The 23,362-nt window shown below is 51.0% G+C and overlaps 1 protein-coding gene across 1 annotated transcript in view; it reads left to right on the top strand.

Annotated features, from left to right (window-relative positions):
• SMOC2 (SPARC related modular calcium binding 2) overlaps positions 1 to 23,362 on the top strand; it is a 143,965-nt gene that overhangs the window by 80,642 nt on the left and 39,961 nt on the right. The window contains exon 8 of the mRNA XM_044242252.1: positions 21,174 to 21,360. Within this exon, the coding sequence (XP_044098187.1) occupies positions 21,174 to 21,360 (187 nt within the window). The remainder of the gene's footprint in view (positions 1 to 21,173; positions 21,361 to 23,362) is intronic.

Raw genomic sequence — 23,362 nt, 5'->3', positions numbered from 1 at the left:
CCGTAACTTCTTTTAAATGTAGACTGTAAAAGTCCATTTTTTAAAAATTAATTTATTTATTTTCAGCATAACAGTATTCATTATTTTTTCACCACACCCAGTACTCCATGCAATCCGTGCCTTCTCTAATACCCACCACCTGGTTCCTCCAACCTCCCACCCCCCGCCCCTTCAAACCCCTCAGATTGTTTTTCAGAGTCCACAGTCTCTCATGGTTCACCTCCCCTTCCAATTTCTCTCAACTCCCTTCTTCTCTCCATCTCCCCTTGTCCTCCATGCTATTTGTTATGCTCCACAAATAAGGGAAACCATATGATAATTGACTTTCTCTGCTTGACTTATTTCACTCAGCATAATCTCCTCCAGTCCCGTCCATGTTGCTACAAAAGTTGGGTATTCGTCCTTTCTGATGGAGGCATCATACTCCATAGTGTATATGGACCACATCTTCCTTATCCATTCATCCGTTGAAGGGCATCTTGGTTCTTTCCATAGTTTGGCGACTGTGGCCATTGCTGCTATAAACATTGGGGTACAGATGGCCCTTCTTTTCACGACATCTGTATCTTTGGGGTAAATACCCAGGAGTGCAATTGCAGGGTCATAGGGAAGCTCTATTTTTAATTTCTTGAGGAATCTCCACACTGTTCTCCAAAGAGGCTGCACCAACTTGCATTCCCACCAACAGTGGAAGAGGGTTCCCCTTTCTCCACATCCTCTCCAACACATGTTGTTTCCTGTCTTGCTAATTTTGGCCATTCTAAGTGGTGTAAGGTGATATCTCAATGTGGTTTTAATTTGAATCTTCCTGACGGCTAGTGATGATGAACATTTTTTCATGTGTCTGATAGCCATTTGTATGTCTTCATTGGAGAAGTGTCTGTTCATATCTTCTGCCCATTTTTTGATGTGTTTGTCTGTTTCGTGTGTGTTGAGTTTGAGGAGTTCATTATAGATCCTGGATATCAACCTTTTGTCTGTACTGTCATTTGCAAATATCTTCTCCCATTCCGTGGGTTGCCTCTTTGTTTTTTTGACTGTTTCCTTTGCTGTACAGAAGCTTTTGATTTATTTTTAAAAGTATTAATCTCCAGAGTGAAGACGCTGGGGCCCTCCTCAGCCTCACACCTGTGGCCCAACCACAGTGTGCGTCACTGAATTTATTCAATTTTCCTAATTATAAAGGAAAGCTCTAATTTCAATCACGTGTAATTCTTAGATTTCAGTATCCAAACATGGTTAAAGAACCGGGATACAGCGTTTCAGTGTGAGTACGGGGAGTAGTGACCAGAACAAGCACGTCCCGCCCACTGGGCCTGAAAGCTCGGGCCGGCGTGTGTCCGTTGCAGCTCGGGCGGGCGTGTGTCCATCCGAACTTCGTCCTCTCACCGGGCAAAGACGTGTGTCTGCTTCTCCGCTGAGGTGATGAGCTTTGGTGTTGGACAGAACACCAGATAGAATCTGATAGAACGGACGGAAAGCTTGTCCTACACCGGCAGAGTGCCGTGTGTTTTAACGGATAATAGACTCTGGCTCATGTCTCCTAGGGAGACACTTTTCCAAAATCTCTCAGTGGCAGAGGCTTGGATTTCACCCAGAGTTGGGGTTCTGGATTTCCTACCCCACACGGCCGGCCGGACAGGCCTCTTCAGTTCCCAAGCCGGTGGGCTCGCCCTGGAAGGACCGCGGTCCCGTCCTCTGGATGTTGTCTCTGCGTGAGAGCAGACCGGCTGCCCGGCCGTGGTGCACTTGCCGTGAGCTCTTGACCAGGTGCAGGCCTGGACTCGGGGGAGGGGCCGGCGTGACGGGAGTGGTGGGGGCAGCCCGTGGTTGGACCACAGGTATGGGGACGAGGAGGGTGTCAGCGTCTTCACTCTGGAAGCCGAAAGCCATTTACGTGGTAAAGGGACACTCCGGGCGACCGGAGGTGCCTGGAAAGAGGCAGGTGCACCGCATGCTGAGAAGGGGCTGTGGGGCACCGCGCACACACAGTGTTCATGTGCGTGGGAACACAACACACAGAGCGGGTGACTGTCCCTTTCCGGGGTGTCTGTGAGTTAGCGGCAGCCTTTCCTCCAGCAGAAGACCAGCTGCGGCGAGACCCTCCCACGGCCTCTGGGATAAGCTGAGGGCGGGAGGTCACGGGGGCTGGTTTGGGGTTCTCTCCATGTGACCCTTGTGAGCTCCCCCACGCGACCCTCGTGAGCTCATATCTCTCTGGGTGTCAGCATCTCAACTTGAAAATGTAGCACGGAGGCCGAGCGGGCAGGAGTCTGCCCAGGCCAGTGGGGTTCTCCGTGCAGCCAGTCCCTAGGGGTGGGCTTAGTTCCCAGGAGTCTGTGTCTAGGTCAGTCCCCAGCTTGGCACACGGCAAGAGGATGCTCCTCGAGAATCCTGTGCCTGTGTGTTCGTTGTAAAGTTGCTAGAGACCCAGGCTGAGAATCCGGTGGTAGAAGTTGAGAGAATGGAACAAGGAGCAGGTGCGCCGAGGAAAGGCTTGCTGGTCGCCGCGACGCTCCTGCGCTGTCTTGGCTCCTGACGCAGCCCTCCCTGCAGACAGAGAAGAAACGCCTCTCCTTGATGTTCACGCTTAGGAGTGGACGCTTGTGGAACAGACCTCCCCGTGGTCCTGTCTCTGCGGTCTTCCCACCAGTTAGGTGAAAGACTAAGTCAGAATCAGGGCAGCTCATGAGCTAGGGAGGGTCTTCCTGGACACGACCCACAGGTAAAGGAGATTAGGTTTCCTTCCTCGCCCATGGGGAGAGCGAGGAGGGGGCCGTTCTGTCCAGGGCGGCCCTCCTCCAACAGTGTCTCGTCAGGGGCCTCTCCCTCCCTGGCTGTGCCGTTATTAGTGCGGGGCGAGTCGCACAGAGCTGGGCTAGCCTGCGCTATTTCTACCGGCCCGTCTTCCTTCCAAATGCGACAAAGTTGGCGTTTCCGGTATAGTCTCCGCGCTGTGCAGCTATCACCGTGGGGTTTTAACGGCTCCAGGGTTTTTTGAACATGCTTCCAGGAATCTAGTGGATTTCTCTTGTGTAAATTCCAGAAATCATTGTCAACAGATGACCTTGCCTCACCTGCCCGGCCCCATGCAAGTCTCAGTGGAGGGATAAGGGGGGCTCGCTGGTCATGCTGGGGTCCCTGGCTAGAGGAGAAGGTGGCTGTGGGCACCCACTGCACGGGCTGACTGCTGGAGCAGGGTCTCCCTGGACAAGACTAGGACGGGGTGCCTGGAAAGGAAGCCCCCCACCACTGGGGTCTCTGGTCTGACCACTGTGTCCCCCGCACCTGCCGCTGAGAGCCGGCCCAGGCTTGGGAAGTGCTGCTCGGCCTCCCCGGGCTCATGGCAGGATGGCTGGGGACAGATTCGGGTCGATGACTGCAGGCTTGAAGGCCAGCAGGACAGTTTGGGTGGCAGGATGGGGACAGGAGACACAAGCACACAGGACTCAGGCATCAGGAGTGACACGTGCATGGAGACTCACTGGAGTGAGCGGGTCAGCGAGGTACAGCCCTGGGCACAGGTGGATGGAGGGAGAGGTGTGTTCTGGAATGTTCTGGCTGAGGGTTCAGAGCTCAGGTTTGCCCCTGAGGGCCTCAGAGTCTGTGCCCCTCACTCAGGGAAGGAGTCCATGTGGCAGCCTGGTGACCAGGGGCAGAGGCATGCTCTCCCCACTGGGCGCGGGTCCTGGCCTCCCTGGCTGCTCTCGCCGCGGACACCAGGGGGGCTCTGCCTTCCCCGTCACACCAGCGCCCTGGGCGTCACGCGTGTGCGAGGGCGGCCAGCAGGCCGGAGGCCACCTTCACACCCGCTACAGCAAACGTTGCCTTATTAGGTGATTTGGTGCCAGACTCGCCGTTTCCTGTGCTCTGTGATCTGCAAAAGTTAAATATTTAGACTCTGCTCTGTTTGAACACTTCTGCCAAAGCGTGTTTTTAGGTTCTCCTCCCTTGTCGGGGCAGCACGCGGCCCCCGGGCCGCGCAGGAGGGCAGGCGGCTAGGGAGGTGAGCTGGTTGAGCCTGGGGGAGGCAGGCCCGGCCCCGTGGGGTCAGTGCTCACGAGGACAGGACAGGGGAGTCCACGACTCCCTATCTCTGCAGCTCCCCGTCTAACACAGTTGTCCTGTGGCTGAGAAGGAACGTAACTCTCGGGTCCCCAGCTGACCTCAGATGTGGGTTTTCTCTTCCCCTTTGATGTTTATCTTTCCCTTCTTGGTTCTAAGTGTCTCCCAGTGTGTCTGTGACAGTCCCCACACTCTGTGCCTTGCTGGGCTGAGCAAGCAGAACCACCCCTGCTGGGACGCGGGGACCCTCCTGAGAGCCGCAGGCAGAGTGCGTGGACCCACCGAGACGGGCCCTTTGTCACCCGACGAGGAGGATGGAGAAGCCCATCGGAGGTTGGGTGTCTTCGCCAAGCGGCAGAGCCAAGCTGGGGGCCTGGCTTTGCTGAGGAAAGCAAAGTTCAGGCAGAAGCAAGAAATAAACTCTGCCGGACAGTGTGCGGTCTTCCCTGCAGCCGAGGGAAACTGCCCCGGCATCAGGCGGCTCCCTGGCTGCGACCTGCTTGGGGACACGCAGCTCGGTAAGCCAGCTCCTCCCCTCCGGCGTCCTCCAGAGCTCCAGTGCCCTTGTGGGGACGGCGGCTCTCCTGGGACACTGCCCCTGCCTCGAGCTGGTGGTCCTGTCCAGGGACGGGTCTATGCTCTCCAGTGCCTGACGCAACCTGAGCCATGACGCCCAGGGCCGTGGCCCGCCGAATGCTCGGGCAGCAGCAGGTGCCCGGCCAGTGTGCGTGGCGGTCGGGGCTCCCCAGCGTGGCCGCGTGTTGGTCGGGCTGGAGCACTCAGGCTGTCCTGTGGGCATCGCGGTCTCCACACACATGGCCCTGGTGAGCACCCTGATGGGCGTGTGCCAGGCCGGTCACATGTCACATGGATTTTCCGTCACCAGAAGAGTCTGCAGACGCACGCCCAGCTCAAGGGTCTTCTTCTCACACGATCCAAGCTGATGGCCTGACGTGGCGGGTCTCAGACTCTGGTGTGAGAAGCCTTTATACTCTTCACCCCGCTGAGGGCCCCAAAGGGCCTCTCTGAGCCCGGGCTGTATCCACGAGTACAGGTGCCCCGTGTCCAAGGGCAAGGGTGTGCTCCCTGAGGACACGTCTTGTCTGGGTCGTCACCAGTCCCTTGTGAGAACCAAGAGCGAAGGGCATGTTGATCTTTTACAGAAAGTGTTCTGTCTCCAGGGATGCCCTGGGGCTCCACTTTGAGAACCACTGCTCTGGAGTAGGGACAAGGCCTGGACATGTCGCAAGCAAGCAGAGGACCCTGTTGCTGTGAGGTCGCGGTGACTGAGGAGCACGCGGACGAGCGCAGTGCGGGGGAGGTCAGACAGCGCAAGTCCCTGGCCTGAGCGGAGGGTCGGGGATCCCCGGAGGGCGCGGCGGACGTGAGGGATCGGACACGTCCACCCGAGGCCCCGCGCACACCTGCGCGTGTCGGCTTCCGTCCCTCGTGAGAGCACGTGGCTCCGCGTCCGGATCAGCCGCACACAGGCCCCGAGCTGCTTCTCCGGAAGCACAGACACGACGTGGGGAGCAGGACGGGCCGCGCCCAGCTTCCAGCACAAGGAAGCCCTGAAGAGGAGGTTTGAGCCCCTGCATCCTTGGACATACTTGTTCTGAAATGGCCGTTTGCCCTTTGAAATCTGTCCATGTATAAAAAATTGTTTTGAAGCCCAAGTCCAGTCGGGCGTCTCCCCAGATCTGGGCGCCCTGCTCCCGTCTCCCGGGGGCTGGCTGGCGTGGACGCTCCAGGACTTTGGGATTTCCGTCCCGCCCCCGTCGAAGAGGCGCTTCTGGCGTCAGCTGCCCCGGCTGTCCGGGGTCCAGCAATTCGAGAAGTGATGAAGAATGTCAGGGCTCCTCACGGGGCCAGTCTCGGAGGACGGCGCCTTAGAAATGTGGCCTGGCCTCCCTGAGGTGGCTGCTCGTGGGTGGGTGGCGTGGCTGTCCCTTCCCAGGTCCCGCCTGCCGCCGGCCGCCCCCAGTGGCCGTCCGCTGCCTTGTCGTGGGGCGGGCAGTGCTCAGGCCTGAGCGTCAAGTGCAGCTGTGCCAGGAGCCGCGGCGGAAGGCCGGACGAGGGCGCAGACGCGGCGACGCAGCAGTGTGCTGGGCGGGAGCGGATCGCTGGCTGTCGGTGAGCTCGGCTGTCCATGAGCTGAGCCCAGCCGCGGAGGCCGGCTTCTGCGTTCAGTCTTTTGAACCATTCCGGGCTCCTGAGGAAGTGCAAGCCCGGGGCCTTGGGGTTAATAGTTCGACGTGTGTCCTGCTTCCACCATGACTTCTCGCACAGCCTCGGGAAGTCACAGACTGTCCCCGCACCTGTGTCACAGGGGACCCCAGGGTGGTTTCGGGGCTCCTTGCACAGGTGGTTAGGACCAAGGAAAATTCCCCGGTGCTGCTGGATGGAGGCTGTGCCCTGGGTGGGGTGGTCTGAGCCGGGCGCTGGCGCCTGCACAGGGCTGAGGGAGCAGGTTACGAGGTTCCTCCCCGGAGGGCACGGTGGGGGCAGCTTCCGAGCTGAGCATCTAGGGGCATGTGCGCCTGTGTGGGGCCCGGGGGTACCCACAGATGAGTGTCCGTGAGGATCTGGGTGTCTGGGAGTACTCGTGAGTATCTCTGACCATGGACGAGTGTTCGTGAGTACTTGAGAGTATTGAGTATCTGTGCGTGTCCGTGAGTGTCCGGAAGCCCACGGGCAGTGGCTAGGAGCGTGTCAGCGTGGACTGCCCCCTTAGCTGTCCGCAGCTATAGCTGGTAGGATCATGAGTGAGCCGCGCTTCAGGACTGACGAATGCTGTGGAAGTAGGACTTTTCCTGTCAATTCTGTAGAGTCCGTCAGGAGACCTCAATGACCCTAGGACCCTTTCTGCTATAATTATCCAAAGTTTGTTCATCTCTGAGTTATTCCCTCGCACATAGGTCCACACCCCGCCCCCCTTCATCCCCCTTTGCATAGGAACAATCATCTGGGCTCAGGGCAAACGCTCCCACGGCTGTTTTCAGAAGTGAGTTTCTCTGAGAACAGAAAGGGCTCCTGTTTCCCAAGAAGGGAGAAGAATTCTACCTCAGGATTGAGTTACTTCCAGTGACACCAAATTGCTGTCCCTAAAAGAGCTGCCTTCATGTCCTGTCATCTATCAGCCTCCGCAGAAGCGCTTGTTGCGGTGAACGGCCGGGAGGTGGTGGTGGTTCGGGGCATAACTTTCAGGCACTGGAGTACCATTCCTCCCTGGGTCTGAGGGTTAAAAACCATCAAGGGGAGGCCCTGTTGACCTACAGTACAACCAGTGCCGCTGGCTTAGTTCTGCGGCCTCCTGCCCTTTGCCCCGTCCCCGTCGCAGGGGGCAGGTGAGCCTGGGCCTCTCTCTGGACGGCAGGATTTATGCGTCTCTTCTCGTTTCTGTCTCTCTCAGTGATGGTGCGCGAGGGGCTGGTTTTCGCACTTTGTACATGAGGGGCAGACTTCGAAAGGTCAGCTCGAGGACACTCGGTGGGACCCTTTGCACCGTTCCTAACCCTGACGCGCGTCTCGTCTCCGGGGGTCCCGCGTGGGCAGGGCTGTGGCTCTCAGACGTCTGTGTTTCTGTCCAAATGCGACTTTTGTTTTTTTTCTCTCATCTGATTACTTAAAACCCCCCATTCTTTCCTTTAACTACATGAAAGTAAACTAGTCTAGATAAATCTTTTAAAAGAGTTTATTTATCTCCTTGACAGAGAGGGAGACAGAGAGCGCACAAGCTGGGGGAGGGGCAGAGGGAGAGGAGAAGCAGGCGCCCGCTGAGCAGGGAGCCCGATGCGGGGCTCGATCCCAGGACCCGAGATCATGACCTGAGCCAAAGGCAGATGCTTAACTGAGCCCCCAGGCGCCCCGAGTTTGGAGCGATCTGGCCGACTCTGGGTGTTGGCTTGAGAGGACACAGTGTATGTTAAACTAGGAGAGCGATATCAGTTTTATTTGCAGCTGTTTTAGGTGAAACAGATAAAAGTCTTAATGCGGGACTTTTCTTGAAAATGGAAAATATCCTGATTCCTTGTATAAGGAATCCAAATATAAAATCAGACTACTTTTCCTACCTCCCTTTAAGAAAATCAGTCTCTTAATTCAACACAATTTAAGAAAAGAAGTGACATTTCTGTAGCACATTTGAGGCTTTGCGTCTCACTAACTACGAAAGGGCCATGAGCAGAGAAAATGGATGAGCGGGATTGTCCTGGAGCTCACAGGTGATGCCGGGGAAGGCTTCGGGGTATGGTCAGCCACGGCCGGGAAGGTGTGCACTGGTGAGCTGCCCGGTGAGGGATGTCGAGGCCAGATACCAACTCTGATGGCGGGAGGGCTGGGGTGGCCCTCACAGCGTGGAGAGCCCTGGGACGCTGGAGAGCGGGGATGGGATCTGGTGAGCACCGTGGAGGGTTAGGTTCAAGGTGGAGGAAAGCAAAGAAGAGCACAGCGTGGAGCCATGTTAGATGCTGGTGTCGTTGTCACTTACAGAAACTCCGGTGACGTTGCCTTCCACTAAGGAGGGGCCCTCCGGAGACGCCGGGCACGCAGGGAAGGCAGAGGTGGGGTGGGAAGGGGGTGTGACTGAGCACCACTCAGCGTTGGGGCTCTGAGAGCCGGCCGAGGTGGCTTCTCCTCGCCAGGGGCCATGCGGCTGTGCTCTCCCCTCAGGGGCCTAGGCTGCGTGTTTCCGATGGGAAACGACTTCTGGGTCCACAGTTACTGAAGTCTGGGTTTGTTGCTATGGCAAATAAATATGGGAAAAATAATCGGGATGGACACCCGTGGTCACTATTTTCTTTCCGAAGAAACCGGATCCATGAATTGCATCCAGATCTTTATTTTTTTGGAAACATGAGTTTGGCTGTGGACGTCCCATGTTGTCTCTTTGCTGCACGGTTCCTAGAGAGGGCGGTGATGTGCTGGAGCCTGACCATGGACTCCTGTTCAGCTTTTCCGAGCTCTGCCATCTTGAGTAAGCCGTAACATTCTTGGAGCCTCCCTTTGTTTTGTTGGTAAAATGCACGGTTGGAATATATATATCCCTCGTTCTGTTATTACCAGGATTACAAGAGATTATGCAGAAGCTGAGTTCCATGCCTACGAGCCTGTAAATATAAAGGTTGTGACCCTGGATTAAAAGCTAAACTGAAAAACCTTCCTTTGGAATTAAATTACATGGCTGGTCTCAAACACGTGCTGCTCTTGGGAAAGCCTTAGCCTTGTAACTCCCATCTGGTACCTTCTTCGAGTGGGCCTGTGGGTCATTCCATTCCATTCATACCGCAAGTTTCAAGGTCTCCCTCAGCCCAATCTGCCATTTCAAGAAAAGCAAAGTGGAAGGGTACATTTCTTTCTATTTCTTTTTAAAATTTTTTGCCTTCTTTGATCATCTGTGTTGTATAATTAAAAAGAAAACCACAAATACTCCATGACTGATGAAGACAATGTGAGTGACAATCAGGGATTCGATTCTAAGGAAACATGGAAGCCGCTCTGAGGACATCTGTGGCCGATGGAAGGAGGCGCCTGTTTTAGCGCGTTATCTGGTGACTTGGCAGCAAAGCAAGTCACTCACTTCACCCAGACCGGCGCTCTGGGGTCTTGATGGCTTGGTCCTCGTCTCCTGTCTCTGCCACTTGTTACCTAGATTGGGAAAATGATTTATCTTCTCTGACTCAGTCACTGAATTTACACAATGTGGCGATAATCCCACCTCGTAGAATTATCGTGCGACTGAGGAAGTGGACGGGCGCGAGGTGCGTAGTCCTCCCCGCCCACTCCGTGTTCTCACCTGTCAGACTCTAGTCTCTGCCCACGTGCAAAATTCAGTTTTTGTAAGTGGGATTCTACTGAACAAATGGCTTATCACTTTATCTCTGAAATGCCTGAATACGTGAAGTCCTTTCTAGACCTCAGTATACTTCACAGACCTCCCTTTGTCTAGCCGTGAAACTCGTCATTTCCACAAGTTAGACCGTATATATTCATGCACAGCAGTCGTGTTCCCCGTATTATGCAGAGGACCCCACATTTTGTGATCCCAAGTGACACTTTCATAGCTTTTAAAACAACAGAACAAAGCTGAGAGGCCCCTCACTGATGCAGTGCACTGACCGGACCGGTGTACATGTACATCTAAGCAGTTTGGGCAGTAAATTTGGGTATCCTTAGCCTTCCAAAGAACAGTGCTCTAGACACACCTTTAATTGGGTACTTAGCCATTTACTGCATGCATGCTAAATCATCCATGATCTTTATCTGGGCTTCCTAGTATTTACAGTGTCAACTGCTTCACCTCCCATGTGTCTTATAGCCTCAGATTATAAGGCCTCATTATTCCTTGTAGGTAAGGAGATGTAAGGGAGTCTTGATTTGGTTCTCTATCAAAGAGCTTGCCACCGGGGTTCTTAAAGCACACATATGGTCTTAGCAGTCTTTAAAATTCTGATAAGGCTTTCATGCTTGTGAAAATCCTTCAACTTGGCTCAGGAGCCCCCAACCCCCAGCCTGGTCTCTGCCATCCTACATGTCCACCTCCTACCGTGGACCCTCCCACTATGGTCAAGCATCTTTGCGTGTAGCTCAGTGCCCCCTAGACTGTGCTTGCTGAACACAAGTCTGCTCAGTGAGCTTGTCATTCACTGTGTGTGCACTAGAAGCAAAGGTCAGGAACTAACAAGGGAATGGACAAGATGCTTCGAGTAAAATATTTGGTATCTTAATTAGGAATACTTTTTGAGAGAACTTTGAAAATACCATAAGGTGATACAAAAAAAAAAAAAAAAAAGAGAGAGAGAGAGAGAGAGAAAGAAAGAAAAAAAAAGGGAGATATTTGTTTTGGAAGCTTGCCCTGGAATGACTGTTGTAGAGAGAGCTGCTGTTTCATGGCATAGAACCCCAGAATGTTCATGGCATTCAATGACCGGTGTTTGTTTCTCATGTACCTGCTGATCTTGGCTGGGCTCTGCTCATGTGTCTCATCCTCCTTGCTTAAGTGGGAAAATGGGAATGTTCTTCTTAGAGCAAGAGTGGAGGCAAGGGAAAGCAGGTCCAGACGCACACACTGGCCAAGCCCCAGCTTGCTTGATGCTTACAGACATCCCACAAGCTAGGTAGTTCACAGAACGGGAAAGGCTCACTGCCAGTGTGGAAAAGCTATAGAAACTCTGCTGATAAGAAGGGAGGAAGGATAGGTCAGCAAGGCCGTCTACTGATTCCTGAAGTTAGTGTACAATTATCCCGTGTGGGAGACCCTGGAGGAGGTGAGACACAGTCCTGGATTGGTGTGGGAATTGGCTGAAGACACAACGCATTTCCAGCCTCCCTGGCTGTGGTTGAAGCGGTAATTGGGACTTGGCAGAGGCCATCAGAGGTAAGCAAGCTCTAGTCCGTGCATGTCAGAGCAGTGCGGCAGGCCTGCGAACTCTTGGGAGTCAGGCCAGCTAATAATAATGAGATTGCAGGCCAGAGAGGACACTGATGAAGGACACCGAGGACCGGATGGGGGAAGTGAGGAGGAAGGGGAGGGCTGGGCACAGGGGTTGTTTATGTGACACATCTGACCAGACAGGAAAACTGCTTCTGACTTAGGGACTCTTACAAAGCAGAGTCACACCGATGTTACTGGGATCCTTTGGATATGGGACCAGACAGAATTTCCACTGGTTTTATTTACACTTGGGATGGAAACTCTCTTTAACCAATGAAGTCAGTACTTGGAGGCCCAAGAGTTATTATGGACAAAGCTAACATGACAGGTCTAGAGTCCCATTCAGCCTGTAGATGTTCACATCCTATTCTTTACGCCATATTTCACGCTAAGAGATCTTTGTTTTATAGCATGTATAGATATTGGGACATCAAACCCTATTGGGAAAAAGAAGGAAAAGAATAAGCATTCATTAAGCTCTATTGACTGTGGGCATTCATGTGTATTTTGTACATCACTGATTCAAGGCACCATCCATCATAAGACACACCTAAAAAAGGAAGAACATGCTGCCAATTAAATTGTGAACAATATTTTCTCATATCTTAGAATTCCTATTTTATTCTTATTTTAAAAACTTGTAAAGTCTCATTTAAGTGTTGATTTGTTTATTGAGGAAATTTACATATAGTGAGATGCACAGACCAGAGAGATGTGTTTGGTGAAATGAGCTTTGACAAGTAGGAATGCCCATGTAACTCACACTCCATCAAGACCAAGACAGTCTCCATCACATGGGCAAGCTCCCTCGGGCCTTTTTGGGTCAATGCCTTCTTGGAGATAACTCCTGTTTTGAATTCCATTATCCATTATTCTATGTTACTTTTCCATGGACTAGAGTTTCATATAGATAACATAATGTACTATATATCCCTTTGTTTCTTTTTTTGTGTTCTATTTATTTATTCGTGAGAAACACACACACACACACACACACACACACACACAGGGGGAGAAAGAGGGAGAGAGAGAGGCAGAGGGAGAAGCAGGATCTATACAGAGCAGGGATCCCAAAGTGGGACTCAATCCCAGGACACTGGGATCATGACCTGAACTGAAGTCAGACACTTAACTGACTGGCCCACCCAGGAACCCAGAGCTTCCTAGGACTTTGATAGAAACTGTGTTCAAACCACAGAGCAAGTTGAGAAGAATGAACATCATAACATCATTGAGTCTTCTGTTCCATGAACATGGTACATCTGTCTCTATTTGTGCTGGTTTCCTTTCATTTCCTCAGCAGTGTTTTTTCAAGTTCTTGCACATCTTTTCATAAATTTATTTCATGTTTTTGAAGTTATTTAAAATGCCATTTAAATATTTTGTCTTCTAGTTATTCATTGCTACTACATGGAGTTGCAGGTCATTTTTATATATTGACATTTTACATTGAGACTTGGCTATGTGTATCTATTAAATCTAGGAGTTTTTTTCTTTGTAGATGTTTTAGTTCCTTCTTACATGCATAATTCTATCACATGTGATTAAAGAAAGTTCTACATTTTTCTTTCCAATCTTTACGTGTTTCTATTTCTTACCTTTAATGCTTTGCCTGGATACCCAGTGTAATGGCAAACAGAAGTGGTGAGACTATTTCCAGTCTTAGAGTGGAAGCCTTCAGTCTTATCATTAAATCTGATGTTTGCTGGGGGTTTTTGAAGTATATGCTTTTTAACAGATAGAGAAGGTTTTCCTCTAATTTCAGTTTTCTGGGAGTTTAGCCATTTAATTGACAAAGTGGTTCACCTTAATAAAAGTGAACACCTAAATTTTCCTAAAAATGGATAGTTTTACTATAACTGAAAACATTTTAGTATAAGGCATAGTGTTATCAAAGTATCTGAAAGAGTTACTGAGTATTATTTCTAGTATTTTAAATAGTCCCTTCAGTTTTGCATGACGTCTTTTCCTTCACTCTGAATGTCTCATGTATTATCCCATTATGCCTCTGACCATCTCATGAGGCGTTCCCTGCTATGACACCATCTGGCAAGTGACTCCTGTAACATACACGACTTCCCTAAGCCATAGGCCAGATCAGACTCTGTGTTTCTCTTTATCTTGCTTAATCTTCTTCATTTCAGGTCTTGTAGCCTGCCATATTTTTGGAACGATTACCAGAGATTTAAGTAAAAATGCTGACTTTGAATGTTAAATTTGCTGAGTTGCTTCTTCATTTATGGAAATAAATTAGATGGGGGTAAAAAGAATGTAGACTCTGTCAGTAAAAGTTAGATAAGAGGATACGAGTTAATGGAAATACATGAGCAAGGACTATCGGTATTATCTGCAAATAGTTTCTGAGAAACTCTAAGGGTATTGGCACTGTTAAGTGACAATTTTATGGAATTCTTTATGTCTTAGAACACAGAATGTTCCAAGAGCAGATTATTGTATGGATAAAGGGACACAGGTCCCTTATAGAAAACAACAGTACCCCCCCCCGCCCCGCCCCACCAACCAGCCAGCAGCTGGGCAGTGCTCTCCCCAGCACCACAAACAATAGCAACCTCGTTGTGGACGATTTGGGACCGGGAGTGCTGGTGAGGTGTGCAGACGACTAAGAATGGAACAAAGAAAAAACGTAGTCAAGAGGACGGAACCAGAACCTTACAATGAGCCGCTGGTGCCAGGGTTCTGGATCGCTGGCGGTGGACATGAGGATGGGCAAAAACAGAGTTTCAAGTATTTCAGTCTTTTAAGGAGGTTTTTGGGATTCTGTGCCTGTTGGATAGTGAACAATGAAAAAGTAAATATTAATGTGAAACCCTTAGGATGTGCGCCAGCTGGAAGAACTTACATGTGCAACTTGCATATTCTGGAAATGTAGCCAAACCCGAAGTTCTCTCTCTCTCTCTCTCTTTAAGAATGAATGTGATTTCTTTAAAAATGCTTTGGGCATCATCATACTAAAATCACATGGCATACGGTTAATGAGATCATCATTAAGTGCTTTTTTCTCCCTTTAGGTTCATAAATGTTCTGCAGCTGTTTGTCATCATCTGCTCTGCCTTTGGTTGTCAGATTATTGGAACGCACTGTCAGACACATTTTAAGTCACCAAAATATATTGCTAGTTTGGGAAATAAAATAATTTTTTAAAATTAATAATCCAACCAAATTTACAGAGCAGGTTTTCTAAAAATACAGTTGTTATATGATTGCAGAAATTAAAATTTATAGAAACAAATTGGGATTGTGCCCCTGTTTCTAGTTTAATGTTTTAATGGAAAACTATTGAGGCAACCTGTCCCCAGAGTGCTAATGACTTTTTGGGAGTCTGCTCCGAGTGGCGTGTGTGGCCCCGGAGGTCCGGTGTCTGGGCCACACACACGGGCAGGCTCTCCGAGCCGGAGAGAGCTTGTCTCCTCAGAAGCTGGCCAGAGCGAGTGGAGTGGGCCAGGCCAGAAGTTCAGGGTGATCGCCGCAGTTGTGGGAACAGTTAGCACGGCTTACAGGAGCTCAGGGGACCAGCAGGGCAGCTGGGGAGGCCATGGTAGAGTAGAGCCGTCTGGACTGTGGAAGCCCGCGGCCTGCGTGAGAACAGATCTAGTGAGCTGGGCAGCAGGCTGCCCTTCAGTGGACGATGCCGGGATCCAGTGGCGTGATGGGTTGTGCCTGCCATACGGAGAGCTGAGGACGGGTCTCTGCCACCCGACGCGGCTGGTGCAGAGCGCTTAGCAGACACACCACCGGCTGCTCCAGCCCCCGTCGGTAACTTGAGGTTTGTTTATATGTCAGTCGTTACGTGGTGGCCGGGTCACTGGTAGGATAATGTGATATGAATGTGGACGTCGGTGGATCCACCAGTTACAGAAAAATCGAGTATTTCCCCATTCTGATGCTTGAATACGTGATTTAAATCGAAACCCCCATGGTATTGAATGCACCTAAATTTTCCTCCCGGCTCCGAGTCGTTCTTTACTATCTTTGCATCTCTGTGCCTCCTAGGGGATTAGTAACACTTGAAGTTCATACAGAACCTATCACTTTGTTCTGCTGCGCTTGGCCCCAGTCGTCCTGGGAGACTGGCAGGATGGGCTAAAGGAGGACATGGGATTCCGTTTCTGCTGAAGTTGGTCAGATGAGAGATGGAGGGACCCAGAAAAGCTGGGAGCCTGATTCCAACTCCAGAATCTGACCTTTTCCCTGGTGACCCCACACGGGCTCAGCACTCCAATCCTGTCCTCTCCCAATCCCCCCCCCCCATAGCTATACTGGAAGGTTTCTACTCACTTTCCAACTCTGCAGGAGCAGGTACCTTTTTATCCAAAAGGCTCTTTCCCCACCTCTTTAATTAGAAAAATACCCCTTTGACCCCATCCTCAGTTCTAAATAACATCTCAACTTTTCTTTTTCCCGTGACATCGTTCTCAAATGGGGTCTGTCTTTGGGCAGCTTCTCCTGGACAAATGCAGTGACTTCTGATTCATCGGACCTTCCTTGGCCCTTTCCATGAGCTCCCATTCTCATCCTGTTCATCTTTTTCCTTTTTCAATCTCTCTTCCTTCATACACTAACTTCTCAACATTTAGTGTAAGAGAAAATTATAGCAGTAAAGCCCTGCTGGAGAGGAAAGCAAATGGAAATATTTGTGTCTAATATATTAAACTAGATATTACACTTTGAATTTTGTGTCTGTTATTTTATTTTCTTGCTGAATTATTTTCCAGCATCCCAAACCTTATTTTTCTCCATTGATGGCCATTATTTGGAATGGAGTCCATCTAACTTCTAGTACAATCATTGAGCTAAGCCCAGCTTTGGTGGCCTCTGTAACCCGCTGGGTCCAGCCGGCGGCAGACATTGGCTCTGCCCTGCCAGGCTCTAGGGCGTTGCCTGGTCGTTGTACTCGGGGCCGGCCTCCCCTTCCGAGCTTCCTTGTTTCCATCCACACTGTTCCGTTCTCTCCAGAAAAGGTCCTTCCCTGCGTCCTTTTCTTATGCTTTGTGGGGACTTATCGATATGTTTCTGGCCCTTCCTCAAGACCTGTCTCTTTGGGTCCCTTTCGAAGCCATGCTCCGGGGTGTCTCCATGATCGAAAGCTTCCGGAGTTGTGATGGAATATGACTTATGTCACTTTGCTCCCCATTTGCCTCCATTTGAAGTTCTTGATGACCCTCATGGAACATGGGGAGATTGGGCCACCTTCTTGTGTCCCCAGCATGAGCCCTTGTGGAACCTGTGGTCAGGTTCCCTGGCGTTGAGGCCATCTTGGTGGGGAGGGCCACTTTCCAATGCAGAAATCATGCTTCTGTTCAGCCCCTGTTCCCAGAGGCTGTGAGGACTTTGTCTAAAGAAGATTTTCCTCTGCGATGCCCTCATGGACAGAAAACATAACTGCATTTCCCTAAGTTTGAATTTCCCATGTGGAACCAGATTTACCAATAAAATTGCTCGTGTTAACATTTCTAACCAACCAAGATGTTTATGCAAACCAGCATGGAATTTCTTCTAACTCACCTCTAATGTCTTCTGTATTTTACAACATTTTTGGCAAATTATATGAGATTGTTGACTTAATCAATCTTATTTTGCTTATAATGGATCTGCAAATATTAAATGAAATACTCAAAAGGGACATTTCAGGAATTTCCCAGAACCATTCCTATAGATACAATGTGTCGTTGGATGAAGCAGGAAAAGTATTTGGTGCCAGGAGAACCACACCATAAATTCTGTTCACTAATAAAATTTCCAAAAGGGATCCAAGGGGTTGCTACAGTGAGCGGTGTGTTTTCCGGGGTGGGGGGTGGGAGGGTGAGGGGGTGCTAGAAAATTCTCCCCAGAAGAAAGTCCATCTATCTTGGGCTAACTACACTGTGGGTTTCTGGAAAGGAACACCTAGTTGCCGCTGAGATGTGGCTCAACTCTGTTTTCCTTGACGACTTCCCGTGATCTCCAAGGATGTCCTGGGCCACACAGTAAGAAATCAAATCACTGTCACTTTCTTCTTGACAATTTCCAACTTGGAGTGAAAACGGCTTTCCGATGTCCGTGTAATGCATGCTGCGTTTTATTTCTGTATCCGTGTATTTGATGAGCAAAATCTAGAGTGTACAGCATAGGACAGAACTCTAAAGGAACAAAATGAAATTTTTAAAACAATCAGGTGGTGGTGGTATCAGACACAGGGTGGCCACAAACTGTGCTTGTGTACCTAGAAGTGGCCCGCGTGGGCTCTGGAACGGCGCCTGACGCAGAGAAGGTCTTCAACCGGGGGTGCCTCGCGCACCGGTCATTACTGTTACTTCAGAAATCAAAACCAAATGCCAACCCGAGGTCAGACTGTTCAAGGATCAGAACTTTGTTGTTTAAGTTCTTAACTTACAGACAAAAAAAATCTGATTCTGGGTAACTAAGGATACAAGGAATTTATTGGAAACACTTGGAGGCCTCGCAGAGTGGAGGGCTGCTCAGACAGCAGCTCCCCGGGGGCCCGGAGCGGCTCCGTGGTCCGCACGGCCCAAGACCATAGACCAACGTCCTGCAAGTTCGCGTGCCAGGCAGACAGCACCCCAGTGGGCACGGTGGGACCCAGCGCAGGACCCTGCGGGCCGGCCTTGGGGCACACCGGCTGTTAGGTACCAGCCCGGAGACCGGCTGCGGGACAGGTCTCCATTCCAGGCTCTGCCCACGGCGACCAGAGCGCCCACCGTTAGCAGCACGAGCTGCTCTGTGAGCCCAAGGGCCGGTTTCTTCCTTCTCCTCCTGTCCATGAAAGTGACTTTGGCACCAGCTGTGACATTTGAGTGACTCGTGGGTTCCGTGATTATCGTACAAAACCTGGCTCTGGACCGATACGGTGATTAGTCGCGCTTCAGTCTGACTCCTCTGTGGTTTCAGGAGGCCGTGTTCAGTCTAGGGAGCTGCGGAATAGCTTTGGGTAGGAGCATGGAGAAGGATCTGAAAGGCAACATTTCTAGGTTTTTCTAGTACATATACGGAAATGTATATGGTTTAAAAAATTTAATAGCATTTGGTTATGTCAGTAAGAACGAATCACAAAATTCCACGTATGATTATCGTCCTATGGTACATGCAGGTGCCAGAGAGGCTAAAATCCAAGTAGTTTTCCAACTATTATCGTCATAACCATGGTTCCTTATCTAAAACGAAATCTCCTGAGAGCCTGATATATGCCAGGTGCTCTCCTGGCCCTGGGGGAGGGGTGGCGATCACAGCCAAGTCTTCTGAAACATGGTCCGTAGGGACGCTCCGCACGTGACTCCGGCACGTGACTCCTGCCCGTGTGCTGGGCCCGTGGCAGGTGCCGTCCCCAACAGCCGTCCGGCGCGCCTCCCGCCTCTCGGCCCCCACGTGGGAACACAGTCGTTCTCAGCATCCCGGTGGTCTCCAGCTGTCGGATGTCACAGCTACAGTCACAGAATGGTCGCTAAGTGGCTCCTAAGCGGACCCAGGCATACTTCACAGAGAACACTTCAGAGGTAGAAAAGTGCTACAATAGAGATTTCTAATCAAAATATATTCACTCGGTGCATTATTTTATTTTATTTTCCTTTGCAAGAAGAAACCTGAAAGCAGAAGAATGTCATTTCTAGATGCCACAGCAGCTTCTCGTGAGGACGGGTGTGCTCCTGGGGGCGTGGGCCCCGGGGTGGAGGGCCGCTCCGCCGTTAGCCACGTGCTTGACTGGGAACTCAGGGCTCAGGTCTCGGCAGCTCCTCTGGGACTGGGAGGCCCCACCTGTCCTGCCTTCGAGGCACAGCGGCTCTGAGATTCGCCTTGACCTCAAGCCCCTGATGAGTGGTCGTGCAGCCGGAGGCTTGTCCAACTTCTTCCTGCTCAGGGGTCCAGAGGCCGCACCTAGAGAAGCTCATTCCACAGACAAATCTCAGACATGTGCCCACATTTTTAAAATGTGTGAGAGAGGGGATTTAATTTGCCACTGTTCATCTTTACTGTCATGTATTTAGGCTGGAAGGATCCAGAAAAGGAATATTTGAAATATGCTGAATATTTCTAAATTATATTTTAAACCATGTGTGACTTGATAAGGATAGTTATTCTCCATGTTTTACTTTATTTGACTCAAAGTCATTACCTTCTGAGGACTCACTTTGTTGGGATACTGGAGTGCGGATACGCCAAGGGTTGGGCTAACTTTTAGAGCTTTCTTTTTTTCCTCCAAATTTTAATTTAAATTCCAGTTAACTAGCGTACAGTGTAATATTAGACTCAGGTGTACCATATAGGGATTCGGCACTTGCGTACATCACCGGTGCTCATCACAAGGGCCCTCCTTCATCCCCGTCACCTGTTTCCTCCGCGCCCCGCCCCCCGGGACCATCACTGTGCTCTCTGGGGTTAGAAGTCGGCATCTTAGTTTCTCTCTCTCTCTTTCCCCACTATGTTCATTTGTTTTGTTTCTTAAATTCCACATAGGAGTGAGCTTGTATGGTGTTTATCTTTCTCTGACTTCTTTCATTTAACATCATGCTTTCTAGGTCCATCCACATTATCGCAAATACAGCAAAAGCATTCCATTCTTTATGGCTGAATAATATTCCGTTGTGTCTACACCATGCCTTCTTTATCCCTTCCTCAGTCGATGGACATTGGGGTCTCTCCATAGTTTGACTCTTGTCGATTATGCTGCTATAAACATGGGAGGCAGGTGTCCTTGAATTAGTGTTTTCTTATTCTTTGGGTAAACACCGAAAAGGGCAATTGCTGGGCTAAGTAGTTCTGTGTTTAACTTTTGAGGAACCCCATAGAGTTTTGCAGTTGGCTTATTTAAATCAGTGTGACACAGATGGCGTGAGATCCCCATCTGCCCAGAGTCCGTGGGGCGCAGGCTGGCCGTGCGATCAGACCACGGGCTTCGGAATCTGTCAGTCTGGATCTGCGCTCTGGGGCGGCCCCTTTCCAGCTGCGTGGCATTCCCTGTGTGACTTGTGCATTCCTCTGTTTTCTCATCTACCCAGTGGCTAACTTAGAAAACCCATGAAATGACCGAGGGCAGTTCAAGCAGAGGAAAACTCGAAACAGCAACTGTTTTGTTACATGAGAGTCAGGGTTACACTGTTACACAGTGTAACTGTTACTATTACACTGTGTCTCTCTCGTGGTTAATAGCAGGCGTTTACACTGTCATTTCTAGGATTCATTGTTCTGCGTACACGCATTCTGCCGAGTGGCCCTGGGCTCATTGTGGGCTGAGACGGGGTTCCACTGTGCTCGCAAATAAGCCAGGCACATGGATGTTCACTCCCTTTGCTTCAGCAAATAAAAGTGGTGACAATATTGAAAGAAGTAGAACACGATTCTAGGTCCAGCACAGATTGTAAAAAATGTTAGAAAATACTTACAAATGGCCTTGGAGCTTACATCCCAGACGAAAACCTGGCACAGGCTGATGTCCAGCTTTTCCCACAGTCCTGTCGTGCGTCCAGAACCGCCCGCCTCTAACAGGAGGGGTCCCGGGGCACGTGGGCCCGCCGTGCCGCAGCTCTGTCCTGAGGTGTCTGCCGCTCCGACGGACCAGCCCCAGCCCCTTCCTTCCCAGCTCTCGGTGGCTCTCCAGGCACCCTCAGGGACTCCGCGCGGGGCTGCCCCATGCTGCACGCCCACACCCCTGTCTTTCTTCCCCCAGTGTCCTCGTGTGACCAGGAGCAGCAGTCAGCCCTGGAGGAGGCCAGGCGGCCCGAGAGCGACAACGTGGTGATCCCCGAGTGCGCCCACGGCGGCCTCTACAAGCCGGTGCAGTGCCATCCCTCAACTGGCTACTGCTGGTGTGTCCTGGTGGACACCGGACGCCCCATCCCCGGAACGTCTACCAGGTAAAGCTGTGCCCATGGGCCAAGGGAGGGAGGAGACGGGGGGGCAAGTCCCCATGTGTGCCTCCAACGTGGATGCCTGGCGGCCAGACCTTGCTTGCTTGCCCGACCGTTCCCGCCATGCGCTCGCTTCCCTGTCTAGGCCGCCTGCAGAAACCGATGGCTCTGGCCTCAGAAGCCGGAGGAAACCATCTCCGGGACGGCCGCCAGGAGCTGCCTGTGTGCACGACAGCAGGTGGCTCTGGAGGCTGAGCTCTTTACGCAATGTTTGCTTCCGTCGATACGGACGCAGGCTGGGACTGTGGAAACCGGCTCTGGGATCTGGAGTGGTGGGCACTCAGGTAGCACTGGAAGCTTCTGTGGGCTTCTGGTTTGGGCAAAGGGAGCCAAGCATTTCCCAGGCTGAAAGAACTGATCTCCCAGAAGGGCTCTCTATAGCACGAAAGCAAAGATGGTGCCAAAGGCCAGAGCAGCAAGCGTGCGCCGGGCTCTGAGATACAGAAACGGGGCTCACTCCTGCTCCGTGAGTTTGGGCAAACGGTTGTGTGACCCGAATCACACAGACTACTCACGGAGTTTGTACAAACATGAGTGAAGATGTGTTTGTCATTCTTTGTTATATGAAGTGATCTCGAATGTCCCTAGATTTATATAAAAACAATTATAAATGTACAAAAATATTCTTCTCAAAAGCTATCAAATTTAGCCACTGGTTTCTTTTCTAGGACCTAGACACAGGCATTTTGATACTTCCTAAATTATTTCCCCCAATTTTTCAAGTATGACCATGAGTTATTTCAAGGAAGAAACGCCCCATCTCTTCATCTTCCCATCCATCCTTTTACCTGTCTGTCCGTCCGTCCTGTCTGTCTGTCTGTCCGTCCTCCCATTCATCCATCTATCCACCAACCCTTCCCCCCTCCCTTCCTTCCTCCCTTCCTTTCATCCATCTCAAATGCTGATGGTCCACGACAGCCCATCACTATCCCACGGACTGGCCCAGAGAGCAGGTCTCCTCTCTCAGGGACTTTCTCCCCTGCTTGGGGAGTATCAGGGAAGGAGCGAGTGGCAGCACTTCTGCTGCAGCCCGAGGGAGACCTCACATCCCAACAGCATCAAATCTTAGCGGCTCACACCCCTCAAAGCTGAAGGGAAGTTCGGACTGTCTCAGCAGCTCAAGGGCTTTAATAAGCATTTGTTGCTGTTGTGGTTCTCTCTGCTTTGACGTCTTTACTTACTGGATTGCTTTGTGATTTATCCCTGACAGACTTTCTAGAAACATCATCTAACAGAGTTGGGGCTTCCTTCTGATGGCAAGGAAATCCTTCCCCATAGGCTCTGGGGGTCTCCCCTCACTGGGATGCTCAGCCTGTCACCCCCAGACCAGGCCTACTGTTCCGGGAGGAGGATTCCCATCATTTGGCACCAGACCTAGGACAGGCCACCTCCCAGTGCTCTCACTGTCATGCATGCTGTTCTAGGGGTGAGGAATGTACCAGAAACAAAATGCACAAAACCCATGCTCCCACAGGGCTTCTGTTCCAATGGAAGGAGACGGACTTTAGGCAAAGCAGAGAAGTAGTTACACTGAGTATCAGGAAATGTGCCTGTGAATGCCCAGTGCTCTGGAGGAGAATGAACCAGGAAGAGGAGAGGGTGTGAGGGGGTGGGATGGGGGGGCTTCAGCCTGACCTGAATGGCGGGGGATCCACCCTGGAAAGCGGATGTTGGAGTCAAGTCCTGAAGATGCTGGGGGTTGATCTGACAGATGTATGCAGGGGCGCAGTCCGGACGGAGGGAGTGAGCGCTGCCCTGCACAGTGGAGGTCCTGGAGCCAGAACCCAGTTGTTTGGGCCCAAAGCCAAGGGTGTATCAATTAGGACATTTTTCGTGTCTAACAGTGGTAACTCTGACAAGTAGGCATGAACAAGAGGCTACTTCACCTCAGGTAAGAATTACAGAGGTGGAGAAAGCTCCGTTTTGGTTGACGCTGTGATTTGGTGAT

The sequence above is a fragment of the Neovison vison genome, chromosome 1, assembly GCF_020171115.1.
Source record: "Neovison vison isolate M4711 chromosome 1, ASM_NN_V1, whole genome shotgun sequence".
Taxonomy (NCBI): Eukaryota; Metazoa; Chordata; class Mammalia; order Carnivora; family Mustelidae; genus Neogale; species Neogale vison.
Note: the sequence above shows the minus strand (reverse complement) of the source record. Positions and strands in the feature narration are given on the sequence as shown.